The 22,983-nt window shown below is 43.5% G+C and overlaps 1 protein-coding gene across 2 annotated transcripts in view; it reads left to right on the forward strand.

Annotated features, from left to right (window-relative positions):
• The window catches only part of cep295 (centrosomal protein 295), a 69,200-nt gene that overhangs the window by 41,975 nt on the left and 4,242 nt on the right, over positions 1-22,983 (forward strand). For both annotated transcript variants that reach the window (XM_084336030.1, XM_084336031.1), the window contains 9 exons: positions 1,736-1,835; positions 2,324-2,608; positions 3,617-3,822; positions 4,338-4,788; positions 5,170-5,343; positions 12,374-12,666; positions 13,739-13,897; positions 20,452-20,509; positions 21,926-22,246. In XM_084336030.1, the coding sequence (XP_084192156.1) occupies positions 1,736-1,835; positions 2,324-2,608; positions 3,617-3,822; positions 4,338-4,788; positions 5,170-5,343; positions 12,374-12,666; positions 13,739-13,897; positions 20,452-20,509; positions 21,926-22,246 (2,047 nt within the window). The remainder of the gene's footprint in view (positions 1-1,735; positions 1,836-2,323; positions 2,609-3,616; positions 3,823-4,337; positions 4,789-5,169; positions 5,344-12,373; positions 12,667-13,738; positions 13,898-20,451; positions 20,510-21,925; positions 22,247-22,983) is intronic.

Raw genomic sequence — 22,983 nt, forward strand, 5'->3', positions numbered from 1 at the left:
AACGTTTTCAAAGTGAAATCAAGTAACTAGCTCAGTATGCAGCTCAGTATATTAGTAACCCGGCTTGTATTAGGAGGCCGGCTTATAATTGCTTAGCTCAAGAGCGCACCCGGCCATTAATAGAGACCCGGCTTGTATTTGAGACCCGGTTACTATTAGAGGAATTACGGTAGTTTTTTTGGTGACGTGCCCAAAATGTATCCTTTTGCCCTTACCTCGGAACACCTTGTGGACTCTTGCTGGGGCGGCCCGGGTTAAGTTCCAAGAAAGGATTTGGGACACTGACACACAGCTTTGCACCCTGTATTACACTGCTGTTGGTGATTTAGTCTCCCTCTGAGATTCACTATCGTGTGGATCAATGATGAAAACTAGCCAAATCTGAGGGCGTGACACTCAAATGCCCATGATTATGCTTGAGAAGCTTTTTATTTTTTATTTTGGTGTGAATGTGATTTGTGGTCTGTGTGTGTAGACTGCTGTTTGGTTGTCTGTGTTTGTTTGAAGAGAGAGGGAGAGAATAATTTTTTTGATACATTTCATGATGGTTTACTACTCTATGGCAATCTGCCGCTGTTTAAATGTTTTAGTTTACTACTCTATGGCAATCTGCCTCTCTTAAAAATAAATTCACATCGCATACCTGCTCCCTCGCACTCCCGACACACCCTCCTGTCAGCCAATAGTATCACAGGAGAAAATGTCCCCTCCTTTCAAAAACATAGCCTAAATCCAAAATCGTGACATTGCTCCCTGTATCCACTGGAGAAGAGGCAGAGTGCATCACGTGTGTGTTTTTCATCGTGTAAACTCAGCGTAGTATCCGTGACGGTCCTTGAGCCGTCGTGAGTGAAGTCTGCATCAGGTGAGAGTGCGGAGCTGGCCTCAGTCGCACCGGATCTCTGCAGTCTCAAGCTCAAGTTGTTTTATTTGTCGTATTTAAGGTACATTACAGTGACATGCTTGGTTCTGTATGAGCCCCCAGAGATTGTGCTTCATACAGTAAAAAAGGAATAAACACCACAGCAAACACTATACAAAATAATATACAATATACAAACTAAAGTACAAAATGCAAACAAAATGCAAAAATTAGGTAGAGATGTAGTGCAAATCTTTTAGTAATAAATAGATAAAATATGGTGTAATAATAATAATAATAATCTTCATTTATATAGCACCTTTCATACACGGAGTGCAGCTCAAAGTGCTTAACAGAGACGCGTCTTCTTTAAACAAGTCAAGAAGAAAAAAAACAGTAAGTCAAGAAAAAACAAGAATACCATAAGGTCCATAAGCTCAAAATAAATGCATGCATGCATGCAACACTCCCAGACGTACCCCACGCGAAGGTAAGGAAAAACTCACTAAAACCTAACGATAGGAAAAAATGCACCACAGGCCATGTGGAGGAGAGAAACCTTAGAAGGGCCAATTCAAGGGGGGATCATCTCTTAGATGTCGGTGCTATTAGTGTTGCATGTTGCATTAAAAATAGGCGAACAGCTGGTGTAGTGTCTAAAGTGAATGTTAAAGGTAACCGGTTAAGTGTTTGTGTTTGTTAAGGTTAAGTGTTTGTTTAAAGTGTGTGCATGTGGACGTGTGTAATGAAGGTAGATGGATGGGTTAGTGTTGCCCTTGTCTCACAGTCTACCATCCCACTTCTGACACCAATGTAGCAAATTCATTGTTGTGTGTGTGTGTGTGTGTGTGTGTGTGTGTGTGTTGTCTCCAGTCCACCCATAGACGGCTTGACCCAGCCTGTCTGTCCTCCACAACCATCTCCACCGGCAGCTACATCACCACCGACCCTGAACAGAACTTCTGCCACACCGGTGAGAGACAGCAGGAGTGTGTGTAGAGAGGATCATATCTGAGCACATCCGTCTCTATAGACCTGCATATAAGCCTTTTCACATGTCTCTGGTTGGATGTCAAACTTCTTTTTGTCGTAATGTACTTGTGCTGTATAATGACAATACATTTTAATCTAATCTAAAAATGGACCATAATTGTGTGTGTGTAATCGAATTATGCTTTTGAAGAGGAGCACCACCTTTTCTGGTTCAGACTTGATAAGACTACAGTAGAATAAACAAGAATCAGACGAGCATCGTATGGGTCCACAAGATCTGTCTCCCATTCACCGTCTGCAGAGCAGCTCCAGATTGAGTCGTTGTTTCTTGGTTTCTGGCTTTGGGAAAGAGTTGTTATTCACATATTATTGATGAACACCATTAACCGTAACATGCATACAACTTCCCCTTTAACTCCACGTGTCAGTCCTCTCTCTCATCTTTCTCTCCCTCTCTACCTTTCTTAGAGGACACCTCCCTGCTCCTCGCTAGACTTGGTGTAGAAGGAGGAAGTGGAGGATCAGGCTTACTGGACATGTCCCATCCCTCCAGCCATAGCTCCTATAATGATGATAAGGACCAGTCTGGTCCAGGCTGTTCCTACAGCCAACGCTCCTATGAGGGTGATGATAAAGACCTGTCTGGTCTAGTTCCTCTCAGTCCAGCTATAGACTCTCTGTTCAACAGCAGCAGCATTCAACGCATCATAGACAAATACACCAGAGAGCTGGACATCTCCCTCAACACAACAGGTATACATGCAGGCACACACGTCCAGATGATATGGTGTCCTGGAAAACCAGGAAATTCAGAGACTAGATTTCCAGTCATGGAAAACCTGGAAAATGTCCTAAAATTACCATATCATCTTGAGATCATCTGAGCAATGATGTAAATCTATTTGTACCTGAAGTGTATTATAAATACATGTTATGATGGTTTCTACACTTGAACTGAGCTCAGTGTATGTATATGTTTTGTGTGTTTCTTTGAGTTGTGTGTAACTGTGTGTGTGTGTTTGCGTGTTCTAAGCGATGATGTAAATCCATTCATATCATACCTGAGGTGTATTATTACAAATACATTTATGATGGTTCTACACTTGAACTGTGTAGATATTTCAATCAACTGAGCTTAGTTTGTGTGTGTGTGTGTGTAATACAGATAGCCTGGTCACAGGTCAGCCCATAATAGTTCACACAGTACAATATAATACAGATAGCCTGGTCACAGGTCAGCCATATAATAGTTCACGCACTACAATATAATACAGATAGCCTGATCACAGGGCAGCCCATAATAGTTCACACAGTACAGTGTAATACAGATAGCCTGGTCACAGGTCAGCCCATAATGGTGCACACAGTACAATAGAATACAAATAGCCTGGTCACAGGTCAGCCCATAATAGTTCACACAGTAAAATGTAATACAAATAGAAATACCATCATGGTATATTTTCTCAAGAGTGGGAACCCTGGGTGTGGCAACACAACACACAATCATGAAATATATATACACACACACACTCTTACTCACTAACTATGAACACCACATTCACTTGGTTTTAATGTGTTTATCTGTGAAACTTGTAGAATATTTAACTGGAATTGTGTTGCTAGTTTGGACCCATGTTTATTTCCTGTCAGTTATTGATACCAGTGAACCCTGCAACAGGAAGTAAACCTGGGTCCATGTTTTTGTATTGTATGAAGTTCTATCGCTCGCTCCAATCTCTCCCGTTCTCCCTCTTCATGCAGCGTCGGCGGCGGACAGAGAGGGGTCGTCTCTGGAGGGGCCCAGCGTCTCGGAGGCCCAGCGGTCCTGTGCAGGAGGGGTCCAGGAGGAGAGGCCTGCATACTCTGAAGCCTGGCGGTCCTGTGCAGGAGGGGTCCAGGAGGACAGGCCTGCAGACTCTCCTTCTCTCCCCTTGGACACTGAGTCAGGAGCCCAGAGGCGCGGGCTGGTGGGTTGCTCTGGCTTCACACCCACAACACACTCTTAACATCACAATCAGGGTTGGGGGTAGCCCCTTTCGTGACTGTGATGCACAGAGTGAATCCACAGTCACTTGCTCCTTAATAGGAAACCAACCTAGATTTACCCTGAAGGACTGGTTCTGGCCGAACCGTTTGTTATACAAGTATCGCAGAGACATTTCAAAGGTACTCACAGTTGCAGGAGGGTTTCGGACAGAGATACGGGATGGTTTGAAAGCTCTGCGTTGCTAATAAACATTTGAAATAATTTTTATAAACTGGTCAACACTGCATTATTTCCGGTGTTGGGTGCATGATGCGCATGCGCTGTGATCACAGCGCAGGCGCACCAGGCAGCCAAATATGGAAATAACGCCGTTTTGAGCAGTGTTGACCCTCAACCCCATCACAACACATTTCATACTTTAAGATCTTCTAAAAAAAAAATTTTTTTTTATCATTGATTCATTGATTGATATATGTAGCCTCTTTGTTTTGTCAGGAATGGGTCAACCAGATGCTAGAGCGCTTCTCAGACCAGGCGTCGTCATTGGCCCCGGGGCAGGAGTCTTCTTTCCACCCGCTGATTGGTCAGCCGGCCGATGAGTCATCCTGTCTAGCCGCAGACCAGAGGGACTCTCCCATGGCACGGCTGATTGGTCCACCGACGGCTCACTCGTCCATGGTCGCTCCGGGCACGCCGTGTCAAGCGGCCCCGGCGAGCGCCGATCAGGGAGGATGGGATTCCACTTTGGGTCGCATGATTGGACGACTCTCGCATCAGTCGAGTTCACAGTGGCTGAGCGGAGGGCGGGACTTCTACGCGGGCCAGTTGATTGGTCAGGCGGAGCTGGAGCGCCTGTCGTGGTTCGATGGAGGGCAGGATGAAAGCCAGATGAGGCCACTGCTTGGGGAACTGGACGAGTCAGGAGCCCAGAGGAGTGGAAGCTCAGGTAGTTTAATTTACTTTATTTCAACTCGTAAGACGCTGAGGTTACCCTCATTTACAGCAATGACGAGCTGATCAGCAATTTCATACATATAGGCACAATAAATAAGAATAAACTATAAAAAGAAAAATCACCTAAGACAGTTACACGTCGACAAACAGTGGTCAGATATCATACTTCTAAATGCAGCAAAAGAAGGAAGAACCTTTAGCTTCAGAGTTGGATATATGTATGGTGGTGTTCAGTTTTGTCTAAAATAATACCCTTTCAAACGAGCCAAGGAACAGTAGCAAGAGGGCAAACGTTCATGACGGCCTCTTTGACTGTTTGACTCTTCCTGGCTGTCCAGATCTCTATGTGACACCTTCATATGTTGTGTTTTAGGAGAAAGAGACAGTGTAGACCCGGGTTGCTCAGCCCAGTCCAGTGTTTTGTCAGCCCAGGTGTCTGTTCCTGAAGCCCAGTCACACAGCTCTGCTGTCCCTGGACTGGACCTACAGGACCAGACCCTGCAGAGAGCAAGCAGTCCACAACAACAGGATCCAGGAATGAGTGGAGGTAAGTCGTTATTATAACAAAAAGGACCAAAGGGTTGATGATGGTGACATAAGTTAATGGCACAGACCATTATGCAACATTTTAAATGTTACTTGTCCATACAATGTCGCCCGTTTTACCTCCCCCGAGAATTCACAGCCATAATCATGACGGCGGTGTACATTCCACCACAAGCGGATACCGCCAGGGCCCTGGCGGACCTACAGGGACATCTGAACAAACAACAGATCAAGCACCCAGACGCAGCCATGATCATAGCTGGCGATTTCAATCAGGTGAATCTGAAGAAAGTGATGCCAAACTTTTTCCAGCACATCGCTTGCACCACCAGGGCAGGAAATACGCTTGATCATTGCTACACCCCGTTTAGAGCCGGTTACAAGGCAGTACCGGCCCCTCCATTAGCCGGTCCAACATGCACATCTGATCACGACGCCATCTTGCTTATCCCCGCATACCGGCAGAGATCACGTCACGCTGCCGTGTGACCACGTGAGGTAAAGAAGTGGTCCGACCGATCAGAGGCCACGCTACAGGACGCACTCGATGACGTCGACTGGGGAATGCTCCAGGGGAGTTCCAGTGATGTCAGTGAGTTCGCTGATGTTGTTGTTAGTTTTATAGCAACGCTAGCTGATGGTATTGTCCCCACAAAAAAAGGTACAGGTCTTCCCAAACCAGAAACTGTGGGTGGACAATTCCATACGAGTGGCCTTGAATGCTCTCACCACTGCTTATAACCTGGGCAGAGCGTCAGGAAATATCGATGAGTATAAGGCTACAGTCTATACTCTGCGCAAGGCTGTAAAGCTTGCTAAGAGGACATACGCTGGCAAGATAGAGGCACAAATGGCCCAGAACGACACAAGGTTTATGGCGAGGACTACGGACGATAACCGACTACAAAGGGAGTGACGACGCCTCTCTCGCGGACCAACTCAACTCCTTTTACACACGGTTCGGTGCAAACGGTGGCGACACTAGCTCACCGGCTAACGACGTCACTGACGCACCGGTCGTCGAGGAGGGGGGGGGGGGGGGGGGGGGGGGGTGCACTCTCATTGACGGAACACAGTGTGAGAAGAGCATTTATGCGGGTGAACACCAGAAAAGCAGATCGGATAACAGGACGGATCCTGTGCTAACCAGCTAGCCCCAGTGTTCACCACCATATTTAATCTATCCCTGGCTGAGTCCGTGGTCCCTGCCTTCTTCAAGGTGTCTACTATAATCCCGGTACCAAAAAAAATCCTTCCCAGCAGGTCTTAATGACTACAGACCGGTGGCACTCACCTCTCTGGTCATGAAATGTTTTGAGAGGCTGGTTAAGGATTACATTTGTGCCTCCCTACCCAGTACCCAGTGATATGGACCCATTGCAATTTGCATACAGGCCAAACAGGTCCACTGACGATGCGGTAGTGTTGTCACGATACTGGAATTTCGAACTTCGATAAGATACCTTGAAAAGTATCGATATTCGCTACCATTTTCGATACCATGGGGAAAAATGTTCAATCTTAAAATGTAAATATATATATATATATATATATATATATATATATTAGTGCTGTCAAACGATTAAAATATTTAACTCGATTAATCGCATGATTGTCCATAGTTAACTCACGATTAATCGCAAATTAATCGCATTTTTTTTTTTTACCTTAAACAGATCTTTTTCAAGTTCCAAGTTTTAATACTCTTATCAACATGCGAGTCAACAAATGCTTGCTTTGTGCAGCCATTTAACACAAAAGGATGACCCTCATGCATTGCAAATTTGCATCAAATTCAAAACAGAGTGATGCACAAAATAACTTAAAAGAAAATAATAATTTAAAACAATGAATAAAGTGTGCATGAAATAATAGGGGAAAGAAAACGTTAGGAACTTGTTACATTCACACACACAAGGGCTGATTAATCACACACCCCCCTCTCTCCCTCACACACACACTCTCCCAGCTCTTTTTCTCTTTTGCCCCTTCCTCATCTCTCTCACCCCCCTCTCTCTCTATATCTCACACACACACACACACACACACACACACACACACACACACACACACACACACACACACACACTTCAGAAACAAACATAGTATCAATGAGAGCATCAATAATACACCTGAGTGAAGTCTAGTTAAAAAAATAAAAAATAAAATTTAGTTAATCTTGAGTTAAAAAAATTAGTGGCATTAATAGAATCGGGAGTTAACGCGATATTAACGCGATATATTTGACAGCCTTAATATATATATATATATATATATAAAAAATTATAATAAATTTTGCTTTTGTTGCTGGTTGATTCTCCTCAGCTTCTCTCTGGTACTATAAGAGAAGATAAATATAACACTTTTAAAACCCTTCGTTTATCTTTAGATCACACATTTAAAAATAACTAAATGATATAATCTTAGAAATTAAGTAAAGTTAATACCGGTAGTACTGCGTGTGAAGCATAACAGATTGATTGGAAATTGTATTAACAGATTGCAGAATGGGTAAAATACAGTACAGCTCAATACACACAATTGTTAAGGGGATGCAGACCAGAGAAAGACTTGTCTTGTTTACATCAGGGTCCCCCATTTTCAATTCATCATAACATATATGACATTATGACCTCACGATACGATACTATCATCACGATACGATTTTTTTTGATCAAATTAAATGTATTACCTTTTTTCAACTGCAAAGTAAAACTTTGTCAACATGTTTTATCTAATAAAATAAAGTTCAGTCTGTTCATCTCACTTCAATCATTTTTATTGCAGAACATGGTATTTTCTCAAGCAGACAGATGTAAACACTGTAATCTGTGTTGCATGTACCTGACAAACTGAACTGTTTGTATTACAGTCATATTCCAACTTAACTGAATGCACATGTGTGTGGACTACTGTACTGTACTATTACAGATATTGAAATAAACAATGCAACTTCCTTATACAATTTTTTTTATGAATAATTAAATATCCATATTGCAGGAAATGAGTATTGAAATCGTTTTAAATATTCAGAATCGATATTTTTTACAACACTACGATGCGGTCTCTCAGGTACTACACAACACCCTCTCTCACCTAGACAGCCAGAAGGGGGGCTATGTGAGACTGTTGTTCATTGACTATAGCTCAGCGTTCAACACCATAGTCCCCACCAGACTGGTGGACAAGCTGATCGTGCTGGGTCTGAGCTCTGCCCTGAGCGCCTGGATACTGGACATTCTGAGTGAAAGACCACAGGCGGTCAGGGTGGGGGGTCAGACCTCCAACACCATCACCCTGAGTATCGGGTCCCCCCAGGGCTGTGTTCTGAGCCCCCTGCTGTGTTCACTCTACACACATAACTGTGTGGCCAAGTTCAGCTCCAACTCCATAATGAAGTTTGCGGACGACACAGTGGTGGTGGGGCTGATCTCTGACAACGACGAGAAGGCCTACCGGGAGGAGGTTGATGCACTGGCACGCTGGTGTAAGGACAACAGCCTGCTCCTGAACATTGGTAAAACCAATGAGCTGATCGTGGATTTTAGGAGAACACAGCAGGGGACACACACACCACTGTGGATAAACGGGGCTACCGTGGACAGGGTGAGCAGCTTTAAGTACCTGGGGGTCCACATCTCAGAGGACCTGACATGGACAACACACATAGACTCAGTCGTAAAGAAGGCGAAGCAGCGCCTCTACCACCTGTGGCAGTTAAGGAAGTTCAGAGTATCTGGGAAGATACTCCAGTCCTTCTACTCCGGAGCTGTAGAGAGCATCTTGACTGGCAACATCACTGCCTGGTATGAAAACAGCAAGGCACAGGACAAGAATGCCCTACAGAGAGTGGTGCTCAGGTCTTATATAACAAGAGGTGCAAATCCAGAGCCTGTAGAATAATGAAAGACCCTCACCACCCCAACAACAGCCTGTTCAAGCTGCTGCGGGCAGGCAAACGCCTGCGCACACCAGCAACTAGGACAGAGAGACTTCGGCTCAGCTTCTTCCCCCAGGCCATCAGAGTCTTGAACACTGAACTCTCCACACATGAGCACACACACAACACACATAATGTATACGCTCACACACTAACAGTCACTTTAGCATGAACACACGCACACACAAACTGCACACACTCGCACTCAACGGTCACTTTACACAATGAAAAGGTCACTTTAAAAAAGAACGGGAGGGGCTGCAACTAACGGTTATTCTGGTAGTCGACTAATCTGTCGATAATTTTTTCGATTAGTCTACTAATCTAACGATTATTTCTGTCACACCCTCCATCTCTGCTTCCTGTGGGCACGGCTCATTTTCAGGGCTCCAGTGCATGTTTTACCTCACATGCTCAAGTCTGCACACAGTGAATGTCACCATCCCTCTGCCTTAACATGATCCCATAGCAAATTTAAATAAGGACTCATGAAACATTTGAATTTGGATCTTAATTTAGCTACTTGCTTAATCAAATGTATTTGAATAACAAATACAATAATCAATCATAATAAACTAATTAAATAATACAAATTAAAGTGCAAGTTTAAATGTAAAAATAATGTTTTAAAAGTAGCAGCCTCTGCCCCAGCACTGTGGTTTTGATGGGGCTGTTAACCTGGTCCAGGGGGGTGACGTGGATCCACTCACTAGGCTCCACCATCTCCAACAACTGTAAGGGGAGAGGAGAGGAGGATGAGTCAGATCAGACAGACTTCTAGGTATTTTGTTTGCTGTGTGTGAGTGAGAGGAGCTGTGTATGTGTGTGTCTTACTCTGATCTCCTGCAGAGGAACACCATTTACAAATGACAGCATCCATAAAGGAACCTGTGATTGCATTGCTATAGCAAACTTATAAATCATCAGATATAAGATAGCTAGCACTAACGTTCCCTGTCTCTGCAGTCTTAGCCCAAAAAGTTCAACTTTTTTCAACTGAGAAAAAAAGCAGCCTAGTCTAGACCATGGCGCTATATAGACGGTGGACATTAGCACTAGCTATCTTAACTTAGCTAATTAATACTCCAGTCTGCAAAAATACGACACTTGGTGCTAATTCACGGAGCTGTAAACACCGGTAGCCTAGCCAAGCTCTAGTAGCCTGTAAGCTTGGCGCTGTTTAACGTTAGCTAACGTTACATAGTAGTTGGTGGACACGCAGCCTCAACATATTAACCCTCTAACCACCTCTAACACTTGCCAATTGTGTTAGTATGAACGACCGGCCAGCCGGTAGCAACGGCGAGAGCTGGGCTCGAACCCAGCGTATCCTGCGTTAGTGGCGAGCACCTTGCCCACTCCGCCAATTAGCCGCCCCTTATTCTTATTACTTGTATTATTGCACAAATGTCTTGTTTTTATTACTTGTATTATTGCACAATCGCTGCGGGCATGACCTTCCACATTTCACTGTATGCTTGTATGCCGTGACAAATAAAACTCTTGACTTGACTCCTTTCGGACAAGTTATGTTTTTTGTAGGTTTTTATTGTTTTTTGCTACCGGGCAGGCCGGTAGAGAGAGAGAGAGAGGAGGAATGGGAGATAGATCGGGGAAGACATTCGGCAAAGAACCCCGGGTCCGGGAGTCAAACCGGTGTGCCACTCGGGCGCCTCTATTATGCAACATTTTGTTGCAAAGTTCAGGCTGAAGGAAAAGACACATTCTGACATCTCTACATTTATTTGGTTGTTCAGTTTAATGTGTCAATATTAGTTTCTAACATCAGAGCTGTGATTGTACAGCCAGTAACCTCCAGGTGGCACAGCTACAGGGTGCAGTGTGTTACTACGGTTTGGACCATGTATACCATCATCACTGTTACTACTGTTCACTACTACTACTGTTATCACTATTGTCATTACTACTTGCACTTTGTTCTATGTAGGGATGCACCGAAATTTCGGCAACCGAAAGTTTTCGGCCAAAAATGGCCTTTCGAAGAGTTTTTTCACCGAAAATATATCACCGAAACAGAAGCAACCTGTAACCTAACGCGTGTTGTTGTGATGATGTCATCAAAACACGGATTCAGTCATTGCGCGCTGTGAGCTCTTCAGTCCTGCGTGATACTCCTCTTGGGACTCGGGAGCAATGCATCTCCTCGGGAGTCGCGCTGTTTCTATGTAAACTCTGCGCGCAACGAGTCCAATAAATGCGTCTTTAACATACTTTATCCTTATTTACTATATGCCCGTCGCGGTTAATCACTGAGTGATCTAATATGCATATTATTCAGAGCGAGAGGGGGAGGGATTGTGTTTCTCACATTGACGCTGTCTGTTGCGCGTCTACTGTGCCAAAGTCATCTGGGGACTAGAAAGGTGCGTTCAGTAGAGCACAGATGTCCGCCTCTCTCTCTCTCTCTCTCTCTCTCTCTCTCTCTCTCTCTCTCTCTCTCTCTCTCTCTCTCTCTCTCTCTCTCTCTCTCTCTCTCTCTCTCTGATTGATTGAAAACTTTATTAACAGATTGCAGAATGGGTACAGTACAGCTCAATACACACAATTGTTAAGGGGATGCAGACCAGAGAAAGACTTTCGTCTTGTTTACATCAGGGTCCCCCATTTTCAATTCATCAGGACATATATGACATACATGACATACAGATAGACAGTACTGCTACATCTATACATTTATGACATACCAGATTTGCAAATACAGTACTGTTTGTGATACAAAAAGACTCATAATAGTGATTATTTAAGTTAAGTTTTGCCATCATATATTTTTCCATAATCAGGTAGCTGAACAACATTGGTAAAAAAAAATTCTATTCTATGAATCATTTTCGGCCTTTCGGCTTTCGGTTTTCGGCCAACTGTTTCCTATTTTCGGTATCTGTTTCGGCCAAGAATTTCCCATTCGGTGCATCCCTAGTTCTATGTTCTATTATTATTACTACCTATCCTACCTGTAACCCCCCCCCCATGCTATGACACTTGAATCCCCCCAAGGGAATGAATAAAGGAACACCTGTGTGCTGTTTGTGACGTGAGCCATGCTAATGTTTTCCATCCGTTCCCCGTACAGTGAGCCTGGCGTCAGACTGCTTCCACCCGCTCCTGGCGGAGGTCACTCAGAACGAGACGGTCGACCCTTCCATGACCTTTCACCTCCCCGAACAGGAAGTGTCTAGCTCCTCCACAGGAAGTGGCCATCCTGGTCTCTCTGCGCACTTCCAGGGCCTGACAGAGGAAGAGGTTGAGGTCCACGACGACCTTTCGCTCACCTCTGACCCCTCCCCCGAGCGCTTCAGAGCAGCGGAGTCCTCCTCGTCTCTTCCCACCACCGCCAGACTGCAGGAGTCCCTCTACCAGATAACAGTAAGAATGTTTTTTTTCTAGATTCTATTTATTTCAAATTTCCCCCCGATAAACGCACATTCACTTTCAGTGCCACGCCTCCGGAACCCCGTTGCGTGCCACCACCCACTTCAATGACCGAGCTCTCATATTTGCGAACGCATAAACTATATCTTAAATTATGGCTATGTGTCTAATCTGGCTGTCGCTTATCAATGACTTGTTTGCAGTCAACATTGTCGAAACGGATTGTTTTTTAATCGGTTCATTTCCGTTTTATACCATTTTGAAAAGCCCTCGTTTTTTCAAAGTTCCAGAACAAAATAAAGATTCTGTGATAAACGCCCTTTACTGGAATACACTGGAATACACAAAACACGTTGTCATTTTTCGGCCTATTTATGAATCGTTTTCAAATAAACGCTAGATTATTGATAGCATATGTGTACTTATGCACGCTATAGAAGCCGGCTGAAAAATCGATTACCTTATTTCCTGATCGCACACACACAGACACACACATACACACATATGGCACACGCTGATATATAGGTGAAAATAGCTCTGATTATCCCAAGACTGGTAAAATAGATTCCTTACCTCAGATCAGATGTTCTCAAAAGATTATTCCAATTCCTGATCGCCATTCCAAATATCGATCGCGTTTATTGATCCAACGCTGGGTACTGGAAACACACATTCTCCGCTGTTCTGGTGGTGGGCGATTACTTGGATCGTCTCCGGTTACTTGTCTGACAAGAAAAATGTGGAAGCAGGACTTTTTTTTCTCCATGAGTTTCATTCAATCCAATCCAAACGGGTGCAGTACCATCCGGCGAGACGATAGGGGGCGGTATTTTCCCTGTTCGAGTTCAGACAGATCCCCACTGGTAACGTGAGGCTAGATTGATGGAATACAATTAAATTTATGGAAATCGATAATAAATAAAAAAAAAACAAGATCTCTCGTCGCTGGCACTCAACAGTTGGCATGAACTAACGAGAAATCTTGTCGCTGACACTAAAAAGTGTTAAGGAGAGGAATCCGTTTGGTTGATCTGTGTGATTGACGTGTCTCTCTGCCCGTCGGGAGGCTGCCGGTGAGAAGGGGATCCTGGAGGAATCTCAGTTGACGCTGGTGAGCCTGACGGACACAACGCTGCCGGACCAGGACACCACCATCGAGAAGGAGATGGAAGAAGAGTGGGAGGAGGAGGAGAGGGAGGAAGGCCAGAAGACTAAAAAGGAAGAGGTGATTATCGAATTACCAAGGCTCTGTTGAAACGTTCTGTTTAAGGAAAATAAGAAGTTTGAGTGAAATAGTCAGCTGCATTTGGTCTTTTCTTTACGTATTTGACCACAGGACTTTTTTTATTTTTTTTATCATCTTTTTATTGCGTTTCTTTTTTTTCATAACGACACCACACAATACAGTAATAACAATAATAAGCAACAATAATAGACAGGACTTCACATGACAACAACAGCAGCAACAATAACAACAACAATGACAACAAATTAACCCTTTGATCGCCGGGGTTAAATTCATAATTTACCATCCCTCGCCAGCCGTATTTAACATGGAGAAGTTCCCCTTCTTTGCAGGGCTATAACTTTTTAAATTGTATTGCTAAATTGACATTACCATGGCCCATTCAAAGTCCTATATCTATTGTTCAGGGTGTAGCAACGTTATACTTTTTCATTCACATATTCATACTAAAATACGGTCTAAAGTATAAGTATGTTTTTATCGTTTTCTGCAGCTTTCTCCAGAACATGATTATGCATTATATTGATGATTGTATACAGTTTGATAGCAATCTGTGAGCTTGGCTGGCCGTTCACACTAATACAATTGGCAGTATTAGAGGGTGGGAGAAGCTGGCGGGGTGGGTCTGGGTCGTTTTAAACAGCGACTCCTACTGTTCGGTCGGGCGCCTGCTAAGCGCGGATAGGACCTGAGTGGGATAGTGTGATCCTTCCACACGCTACGCCCTCTCAGTGAGAATCCGCGCTGCCAGGTGAAAATAAGCGGTTGATTGGCTGGACGTGTGTCCGAGAAAGCACGTGGTAGCCTCCACTCTCCCAGACCGACTGTGGGGGGTAAGTGCGCAGCGACCAGGAAGGGGATTGGGAATTGGCATAACGACTAACATTGGGATGGGAGAAAATCGGAGGAAAATGGAGGGGGAAAAAGATCAATAAAAAAAAAGAAAAAAGAAACGAAGCCTCTCGATGTCTCTTTGTCATAAAATAATTTGTGAAAACGGTGACGCTCTAGTCTAGTGGAACGTCCCATGGAACGCCATGAGCCCTCAGAGCTGCTCTTATATGTAAATAAAAGAAAAAGGAGGTTCCTGGGAGATCATATCTCTTGAATAGATCCTGGAAAGAACGGAGACCAGAGTTATCGAAGATATCCCCCAACGTGTGTATGCCTTTCTTTTCCCATCTAGGGTACCTAATAGGTTGTTGTCCGATAAGGAGTAAATTGTTATTAAATAGAGGGGAATGCGTGTGCCATTTATGGCGGTTAGTACACGCTTTCTGGGTGTCGCGCCAAGTCTGGATCACATGTGTGATAAGAGGGCCAAATCGTAATTTGCATTGCTTAATTGAAATGTTGGTATATACAATATCCTGAAGTCTATATGGGGACACCATCTTCTCCTCCAATGGTCTCCAAGACACGGCTGCTTGAGCGTCAAACCAAGTGATCAGAGGTCTCGGAGAGAGAGCTTGAAAATAATATTTAAAGTCTGGAAATGCTAAGCCACCATCGAGTTTACTCCTCTGGGCAGTTGATCTCTTCAAGCGTGGACGTTTATTGTTCCAAACGAATTTATATGAGGCAGAGTGCAATTTCTTGCCAGTAACCAACAGGAGGAGGTAACGGTAGCATGGAGCTGATAAAGTTAATTCTGGGTAAAATATTCATTTTAATTATTGACGCACAGGCCTGTAATGAATTTTTTTATTTGGATATGGTCTAAATTTTTTTAATTAAATCCCAGATTACGATTTTAATCGATTTTTTTCTCTTGAAAACTAGAAACGCCAAGGAAATCATTCAAATAACCTTTGTTTTTATTTGACACAAAAAAATTATCAAACCAGTGCAAACCTAACTTTCACCAATCTTCACTTAAAAAAAATATATGATAATATATATATATATATATATATATATATATATATAAATAAATAAATAAAAGGTTACTCTTGATCAAACAAAGATGAATGTCCCTATTGGGATTAATAAAGTGCAAATCTAACTTTCACCAAACATCACTTTTTGTAAAATAAAAGGTGACTCTTGAAAAAAAATTTAATCTTTTCAAAATCGTCCTAAATCATTAATTCGAATTAATCAATAATATCGATTAATCGCCCAGCCCTAGTACACAGAAGCCACGGTTCGGTACGTACCTCGGTATTGGGGTCACGGTTTGGTACGAGTTCGGTACAACAGAAGAAAAAAAAAGTATAATAATTATTAACACTTTGATCGCCATGGGTTAAATTCATAATTTACCATCCCTAGCCAGCTCTATTTGTCTATGGAGAAGTTCCCCTTCTTTGCAGGGCTATAACTTTTTAAATTCTATTGCTAAATTGCCATTATATGGCCCATTCAATGTCCTATATCCATTGTTCAGGGTGTAGCAACGATATACTTTTTCATTCACATATTCATACTAAAATATGGTCTAAAGTATAAGTATGTTTTTATCGTTTTCTGCAGCTTTCTCCAGAACTTGATTTATAGCTCCAAATGCATTATATTGATGATGAAATACAGTTTGATAGCAATCGGCGCGAGATAAAAAATGTCAACTGGACGTGGTTCTAGAAGTTACTACGTATCATCTGATATTGACCGGATGGGCGAGGGGCCGTTTATAATTCCGTGGGCAACGTTATACCATTCGTCTAGTGTGGGTCATATGGTCATCAGAGCAGTTTATATGGAATACGTTAGAAAATAACGCTGGATCTTACCGTATGTTCCTCGCGCCGTTGGACGATCAGCGTGGAGTAGACAGTTTTCGATTATGGGATGTTGATCCTGATGAACCATTTCCAGGTTGTATAATACTATATACGTCCAAATAACGTTGTTTATTGAGTTAGGGCGAGCGATTGATCATCCAGTGTGTTGAGATGGAGTCCGGCTACCGATCGCGAGTGCCCGGACGACATATGGATGAGCACTTCCTGTTTGGCGCGCCCCTCCCTCCTGCCGATCGGCCACCGGATGGTGCTCTTGAACCGTTAGACAGTTGAGTGGAGCTCACCAGTACATCTCATGTGTCCGGAGGAGAAATATGATTTCGATCACAGATTTTTGAATTATTGATATCAAAGACGAGTTACGGCGTCTTCGGCAGAATGAGCATGGCTAGGAATGACGTCTAAACACGTCATCTGCGATTAAAGTGTTGATATCCATTTTTTATTTAAATAAAAAAAAAAAATAATTTATATATTATATTTATGATAATTATTATTATTAAATAGAATAGTTTTTTATAGGCTTGCCGTGGTAGTCAGTGATACTGGTGTCATTCTGTGTTCAGGCATCCACTTGCCTACTGCCCCTTTAACAACTTATCCTTGCTAAGTTTCAGTTTCACTTCTAGAGATAATTTTTAGGGATGCCCCGATCGATCGGCCACCGATCGTTATCGGCCGATACTCAGTATAAATATGCAATCTGTGAATTCCGATAATTAGTCATATTCGCCGATAGCGGAAACCGATCAAGCGAAGCTCTCACTCGCTGTCTGTCTCAGACACACACGACCTGCAAACTGCCGCTGCTCCTCCTCCCTAGCCCCGCCCGCCCCGTGTAGAGTTTGTAAACAAAGAGGCGCGGCTCCTCTGCTCGAGTCTGTAGTGCATTCGACCTGCGCTAACGTTAGCTACCTAGCTATCGTTACTGTTTAAACAAAATTACCCAGTCAACTATTCACGTTTAGTAGGCATTGTCTAACGGTATTTAGCCGGCTAGCTACCGATAGCTCCTGATATCAACAAATGATCCAGAAAGTCTAGTAGTTCATGTTCATATCATACCTCAGTTAGCTTGCGTTAGCTTGCGTTAGCTGACGTTAGTTTACTGTTCAAAACGAAATGTCCCATTGAACTAAAGTTCTGTCTTAACGTCATCTAGCCGGCTAGCAGTAGCTACAGATAGCTCTTGATATCAATGTCTTATAACATTGATTTAATGCGTATTCGAGCTGAGGGCTTGCTGAATGTGAAATGACCAAAGCACTTAACGTTACCAATGGGGTCCCGCTGCAGCGCCGGAGAATCCTTTTTGGAGCTGGAGGCTACTAGAGTACACACAGACAGTGGAGCTGTTTGCAGATAGTGAGCATTTTGACTTGTTGCGTCGTGGCGATGTCTCGCAGATAATACAAGTACAAGTCTAATTATATAATATATATATTTGATAAAAAAAAAAAAAAAAAAAAATTATATTTTTAATTTCTTTTTAATCAAAAACAATCGGTATCGGCCGATATGGCTCACGACGATCGGTGATCGGTATTGGTGGCAAAAAACGTGATCGGGGCATCCCTAATAATTTTACTTCACGACGAGACTGAATACTAGAGAACAGATGACATATTACAACAATGGCAGAGGATTATTTGGATTTAAACAGTGGAGCTCAGATGATCTGTCCGGAAAAGTATGTTTCTTTTTTTTATTTGATTGTGCCTGTGAGTCCGGTGGGGGAGAATGTTGATGTGTTTGTTGGCGCGTGTGTGTCGGCGACGCGTGTGTGTTTCTTTCCATTGGTTTCATTTGGTTAACGTTATTGGGCGAACAAGAAAAACGAAAGAAAACTGTTAAATTGTAATGACCCTGCAGCTGTTCCAATGTAAATGTGCCTTTCTCCGTGCACTTTCGCCCGCTCTGAACTGAACTCGGTGTGCCGCGCGCTGTTCTCGCACAGAACCTCGCGAGTGCCTGCATGTGGGACTCGTGTGTTTGCGCTGTGGGGCGTATTTGTCGTATGGCTGCGCGTACAGCACTGTGACGGTCGTACCGTAAATTTGCGGGACGAATACATGTACCGTTACATGTACCGTTACGTACCGAAGCACAGTTCGTCCAAGTGCAAACTTGAAAAAAGACAATATGCATCATAACAGTCAATGCGAACTCCAGTGCGAAGTTCAATGCTCAGACAATAAAAAGACCAATGCGTTAAAAAGCACAGGTCGTCTGAATTATACTTTAAAATAGTCGATGTGCATACCCATTTCTGGAAATATACAGTGTTACCGTTCTGTTGGACCGAAAGGCCGTGGTAGGCGAGTGGAACGTTAGAGTTAGCTGAGAGAGCCCGATAGTTAGCATAGCTGGCGCTTAGCATACCAAGGCTCCGAGGCCTGTCACTTCCCGATGCCCGTTGCCTGCTCCGGCTCACCATCCTCAGACGCGGGGGACGTCGTGTCGCGTCGAAGGAATCTCTCTGCCTCGGACGGCGACGTGAATAGGTGGTTGCAGGAGACAACTCCGCGGCCCATCTTGATCTTCAGAGTCGCAGGGTATATTAGGTAGACTTCTATGCCCTTTTCCCGAGCAACTCCCATAGCCTTAGAGAAGGCCCTGCGACGTCTGGCAGTATGGCCGCTGAAATCCGCAGCGAATCTGAGGGTATAATTACCCACTTTTGGAGGGTGTTTCCTGGCCTCTTGTAGAATAGACTGACGTGTAGGGAACCGCAGACAGCAAAAAATAAAAGCGCATAGACGTTCGCCCTTCTCCGGGGTGCTGTTCCTGTATATTCTATGCGCCTGCTCAATCTCCGGTTTAGAGACGGTCGGGAACCATTGTGGAATCATCTTTTCGAGATAATGAATCGGCACATCGTCTTCAATGTTCTCGGGCAAGCCATAAATTCTGACGTTGCACCTTCTATTCCGGTCCTCTAGGTCAGGGGTTCCCAAACTTTTCAGACCGGGACCCAGAAAATAAGGCGTCAGAGAGAAGCACAGTTCGTCCAAGTGCAAACTTGAAAAAAGACAATATGCATCATAACAGTCAATGCGAACTCCAGTGCGAAGTTCAATGCTCAGACAATAAAAAGACCAATGCGTTAAAAAGCACAGGTCGTCTGAATTATACTTTAAAATAGTCGATGTGCATACCCATTTCTGGAAATATACAGTGTTACCGTTCTGTTGGACCGAAAGGCCGTGGTAGGCGAGTGGAACGTTAGAGTTAGCTGAGAGAGCCCGATAGTTAGCATAGCTGGCGCTTAGCATACCAAGGCTCCGAGGCCTGTCACTTCCCGATGCACATCGTCAGGCTTTTTATTTTTATTTTTTTGCCATGCGACCGATTTTTTAAGCCAAATATCACTTCAATCCTATTAAGTTAGTTCAAGTTAGTTATTCATTTATATGTGCTATTTATGAGAGGGCTAACTTGTTGCAAAATAATAATGATAATAATAATAGCTCATTAAAATACTATTGTTGCTTCGGTTGTTTTCAGCGTTTTATGTGCATAATCTGTTATTTAGTTTGAAATGTTCGTTGAAATAAGTAGATTTTTCGTTTAAGTTAATATAAAACCATATAGTCACATTTTAGAATACAATGGAATTTTAGAATACAACTAGAAACACTGTCCTGGCCTTCCGTTTTGTTTCGCCATCTCTACGATGTATCATGTGAAAGTATGTCGTAAAATTAACGTCGTAAAGCTACGCCACCATCCGATCTGAGCGTAAACCGGAAGTCTCACCACAGGACTGTTTTCTGTCATATTTCCTAGGAGCCTGAAACTACATTGTTACCAGAGGAGACTGAGGAGAACAAGGAATCCAGTGCAGGTGGGAATCATAAAACTCCTTATTTAGATGGTTTGAGTTAGCATTATGATCCCTTTGCAAGAGTCGCTTTTTCTGTTACTGTCTCAGTGTCCCCACATGTCCAGTAACGTTACTGTCTTTGTCTCAGTGTCCCCAGATGTCCAGTAACGTTACTGTCTTTGTCTCAGTGTCCCCACATGTCCAGTAACGTTACTGTCTTTGTCTCAGTGTCCCCACATGTCCAGTAACATTACTGTCTTTGTCTCTCCACATGTCCAGTTATTACTGTCTTTGTCTCTCCACATGTCCAGTAACATTACTGTCTCTGTCTCTCCACATGTCGGTAACGTTACTGTCTGTCTGTCCACATGTCCAGTAACATTACTGTCTCTGTCTCTCCACATGTCGGTAACGTTACTGTCTGTCTGTCCACATGTCCAGTAACATTACTGTCTCTGTCTCTCCACATGTCGGTAACGTTACTGTCTGTCTGTCCACATGTCCAGTAACATTACTGTCTCTGTCTCTCCACATGTCAGTAATGTTACTGTCTCTGTCTGTCCACATGTCGGTAACGTTACTGTCTGTCTGTCCACATGTCAGTAATGTTACTGTCTCTGTCTGTCCACATGTCAGTAATGTTACTGTCTCTGTCTGTCCACATGTCGGTAACGTTACGGTCTGTCTGTCCACATGTCCAGTAACGTTACTGTCTCCGTCTGTCCACATGTCAGTAACGTTACTGTCTCTGTCTGTCCACATGTCGGTAACGTTACTGTCTCTGTCTGTCCACATGTCGGTAACGTTACTGTCTCTGTCTGTCCACATGTCCAGTCATGTTACTGTCTCCGTCTCTCCACATGTCGGTAACGTTACTGTCTCCGTCTGTCCACATGTCCAGTCATGTTACTGTCTGTCTGTCCACATGTCGGTAATGTTACTGTCTGTCTGTCCACATGTCGGTAATGTTACCGTCTGTCTGTCCACATGTCTGTAACGTTACTGTCTCTGTCTGTCCACATGTCAGTAACGTTACTGTCTCTGTCTCCACATGTCCAGTAACGTTACTGTCTCTGTCTGTCCACATGACTGTAACGTCACTGTCTCTGTCTCTCCACATGTCCAGTAACGTCTCTCTGTCCACATGACGGTAACATTACTGTCTCTGTCTGTCCACATGTCAGTAATGTTACTGTCTGTCTGTCCACATGTCAGTAATGTTACTGTCTCTGTCTGTCCACATGTCAGTAATCTTTCTCTGTCCACATGTCGGTAATGTTACTGTCTCTGTCTGTCCACATGTCAGTAACGTTACTGTCTCTGTCTGTCCACATGACTGTAACGTTACTGTCTCTGTCTGTCCACATGTCAGTAATGTTACTGTCTCTGTCTGTCCACATGTCAGTAATGTTACTGTCTGTCTGTCCACATTTCCAGTCATGTTGCTGGAGTTCCATTGGAGTCCCAGCACAGCCGAGCAACAGGCCACCCAGCAGAAACGCAGGGCTTTGCACCAAAGATCTGCCCAGAGGGTCGAGGACATGAAGAGTAAACGAGCCATGTCTGAAAACACAAAGACCCAGGCAGCACTTGGACCAGTCAGCACTACTAAACCTAAGGGGACACAATGCCAGGCAGAGGACAGCACTACTAAACCTAAGGGGACACAATGCCAGGCAGAGGACAAGAGCTCTGAGACGGCAGGCCTTATTTCTGCAGAGGGTTCCAAGCTGGAGGAGCCCCAGCTCCCGCTTCTAGGTAAGAGCAGACTTTGAATTACCACTGGCCAAACAATATCCTATTTCTTTGTTTAATTTATTGATGAGCTTAATTGACTTATTTACTATTTATATAATATTAAAGTGCTCAGTATAGTCAGACATCTGTGACAACCATTAAACTACAACTGTGTCTGACTGAGTTGACTCTATCATGAACAACTATGTCCTGACTGAGTTGACTATCATGAACAACTATGTCCTGACTATCATGAACAACTATGTCCTGACTGAGTTGACTCTCATGAACAACTATGTCCTGACTGAGTTGACTTTATCATGAACAACTATGTCCTGACTATCATGAACAACTATGTCCTGACTGAGTTGACTAACATGAACTAGGGCTGACCTTAGAATTTCTTTTTTGGAATTTAAAGCTTTGGAGCTGAAATAAAATTATTTAAAAAAATTATGTTGTGGGACATGTACAGCACTTTGTTCAACTTTGTCAGTGCTGTAAAGTTTAAACCTTTTTAAATCTTAGACAAACAAAACACTTTGCTTTCATGAAATATTGTAAGCCGTCATTTGAGGCTTTATAAAAGCAGCACAATGAACACAAATCTGTCGGTGCCGAGTCCGACCTCATCTTAAATAACAAACAGCATTGCTTGTTGTAGTTAACAAAGAGAGGCAGAGTTGATTTTTAATAAGCAAATTTTATTTTCATATTCGAATCCCATGCCCATCGAACGAAGCTTCGAAGTATTTAAG

This window comes from Notolepis coatsorum (assembly GCF_963971535.1).
Source record: "Notolepis coatsorum genome assembly, chromosome: 1".
Lineage (NCBI taxonomy): Eukaryota > Metazoa > Chordata > Actinopteri > Aulopiformes > Paralepididae > Notolepis > Notolepis coatsorum.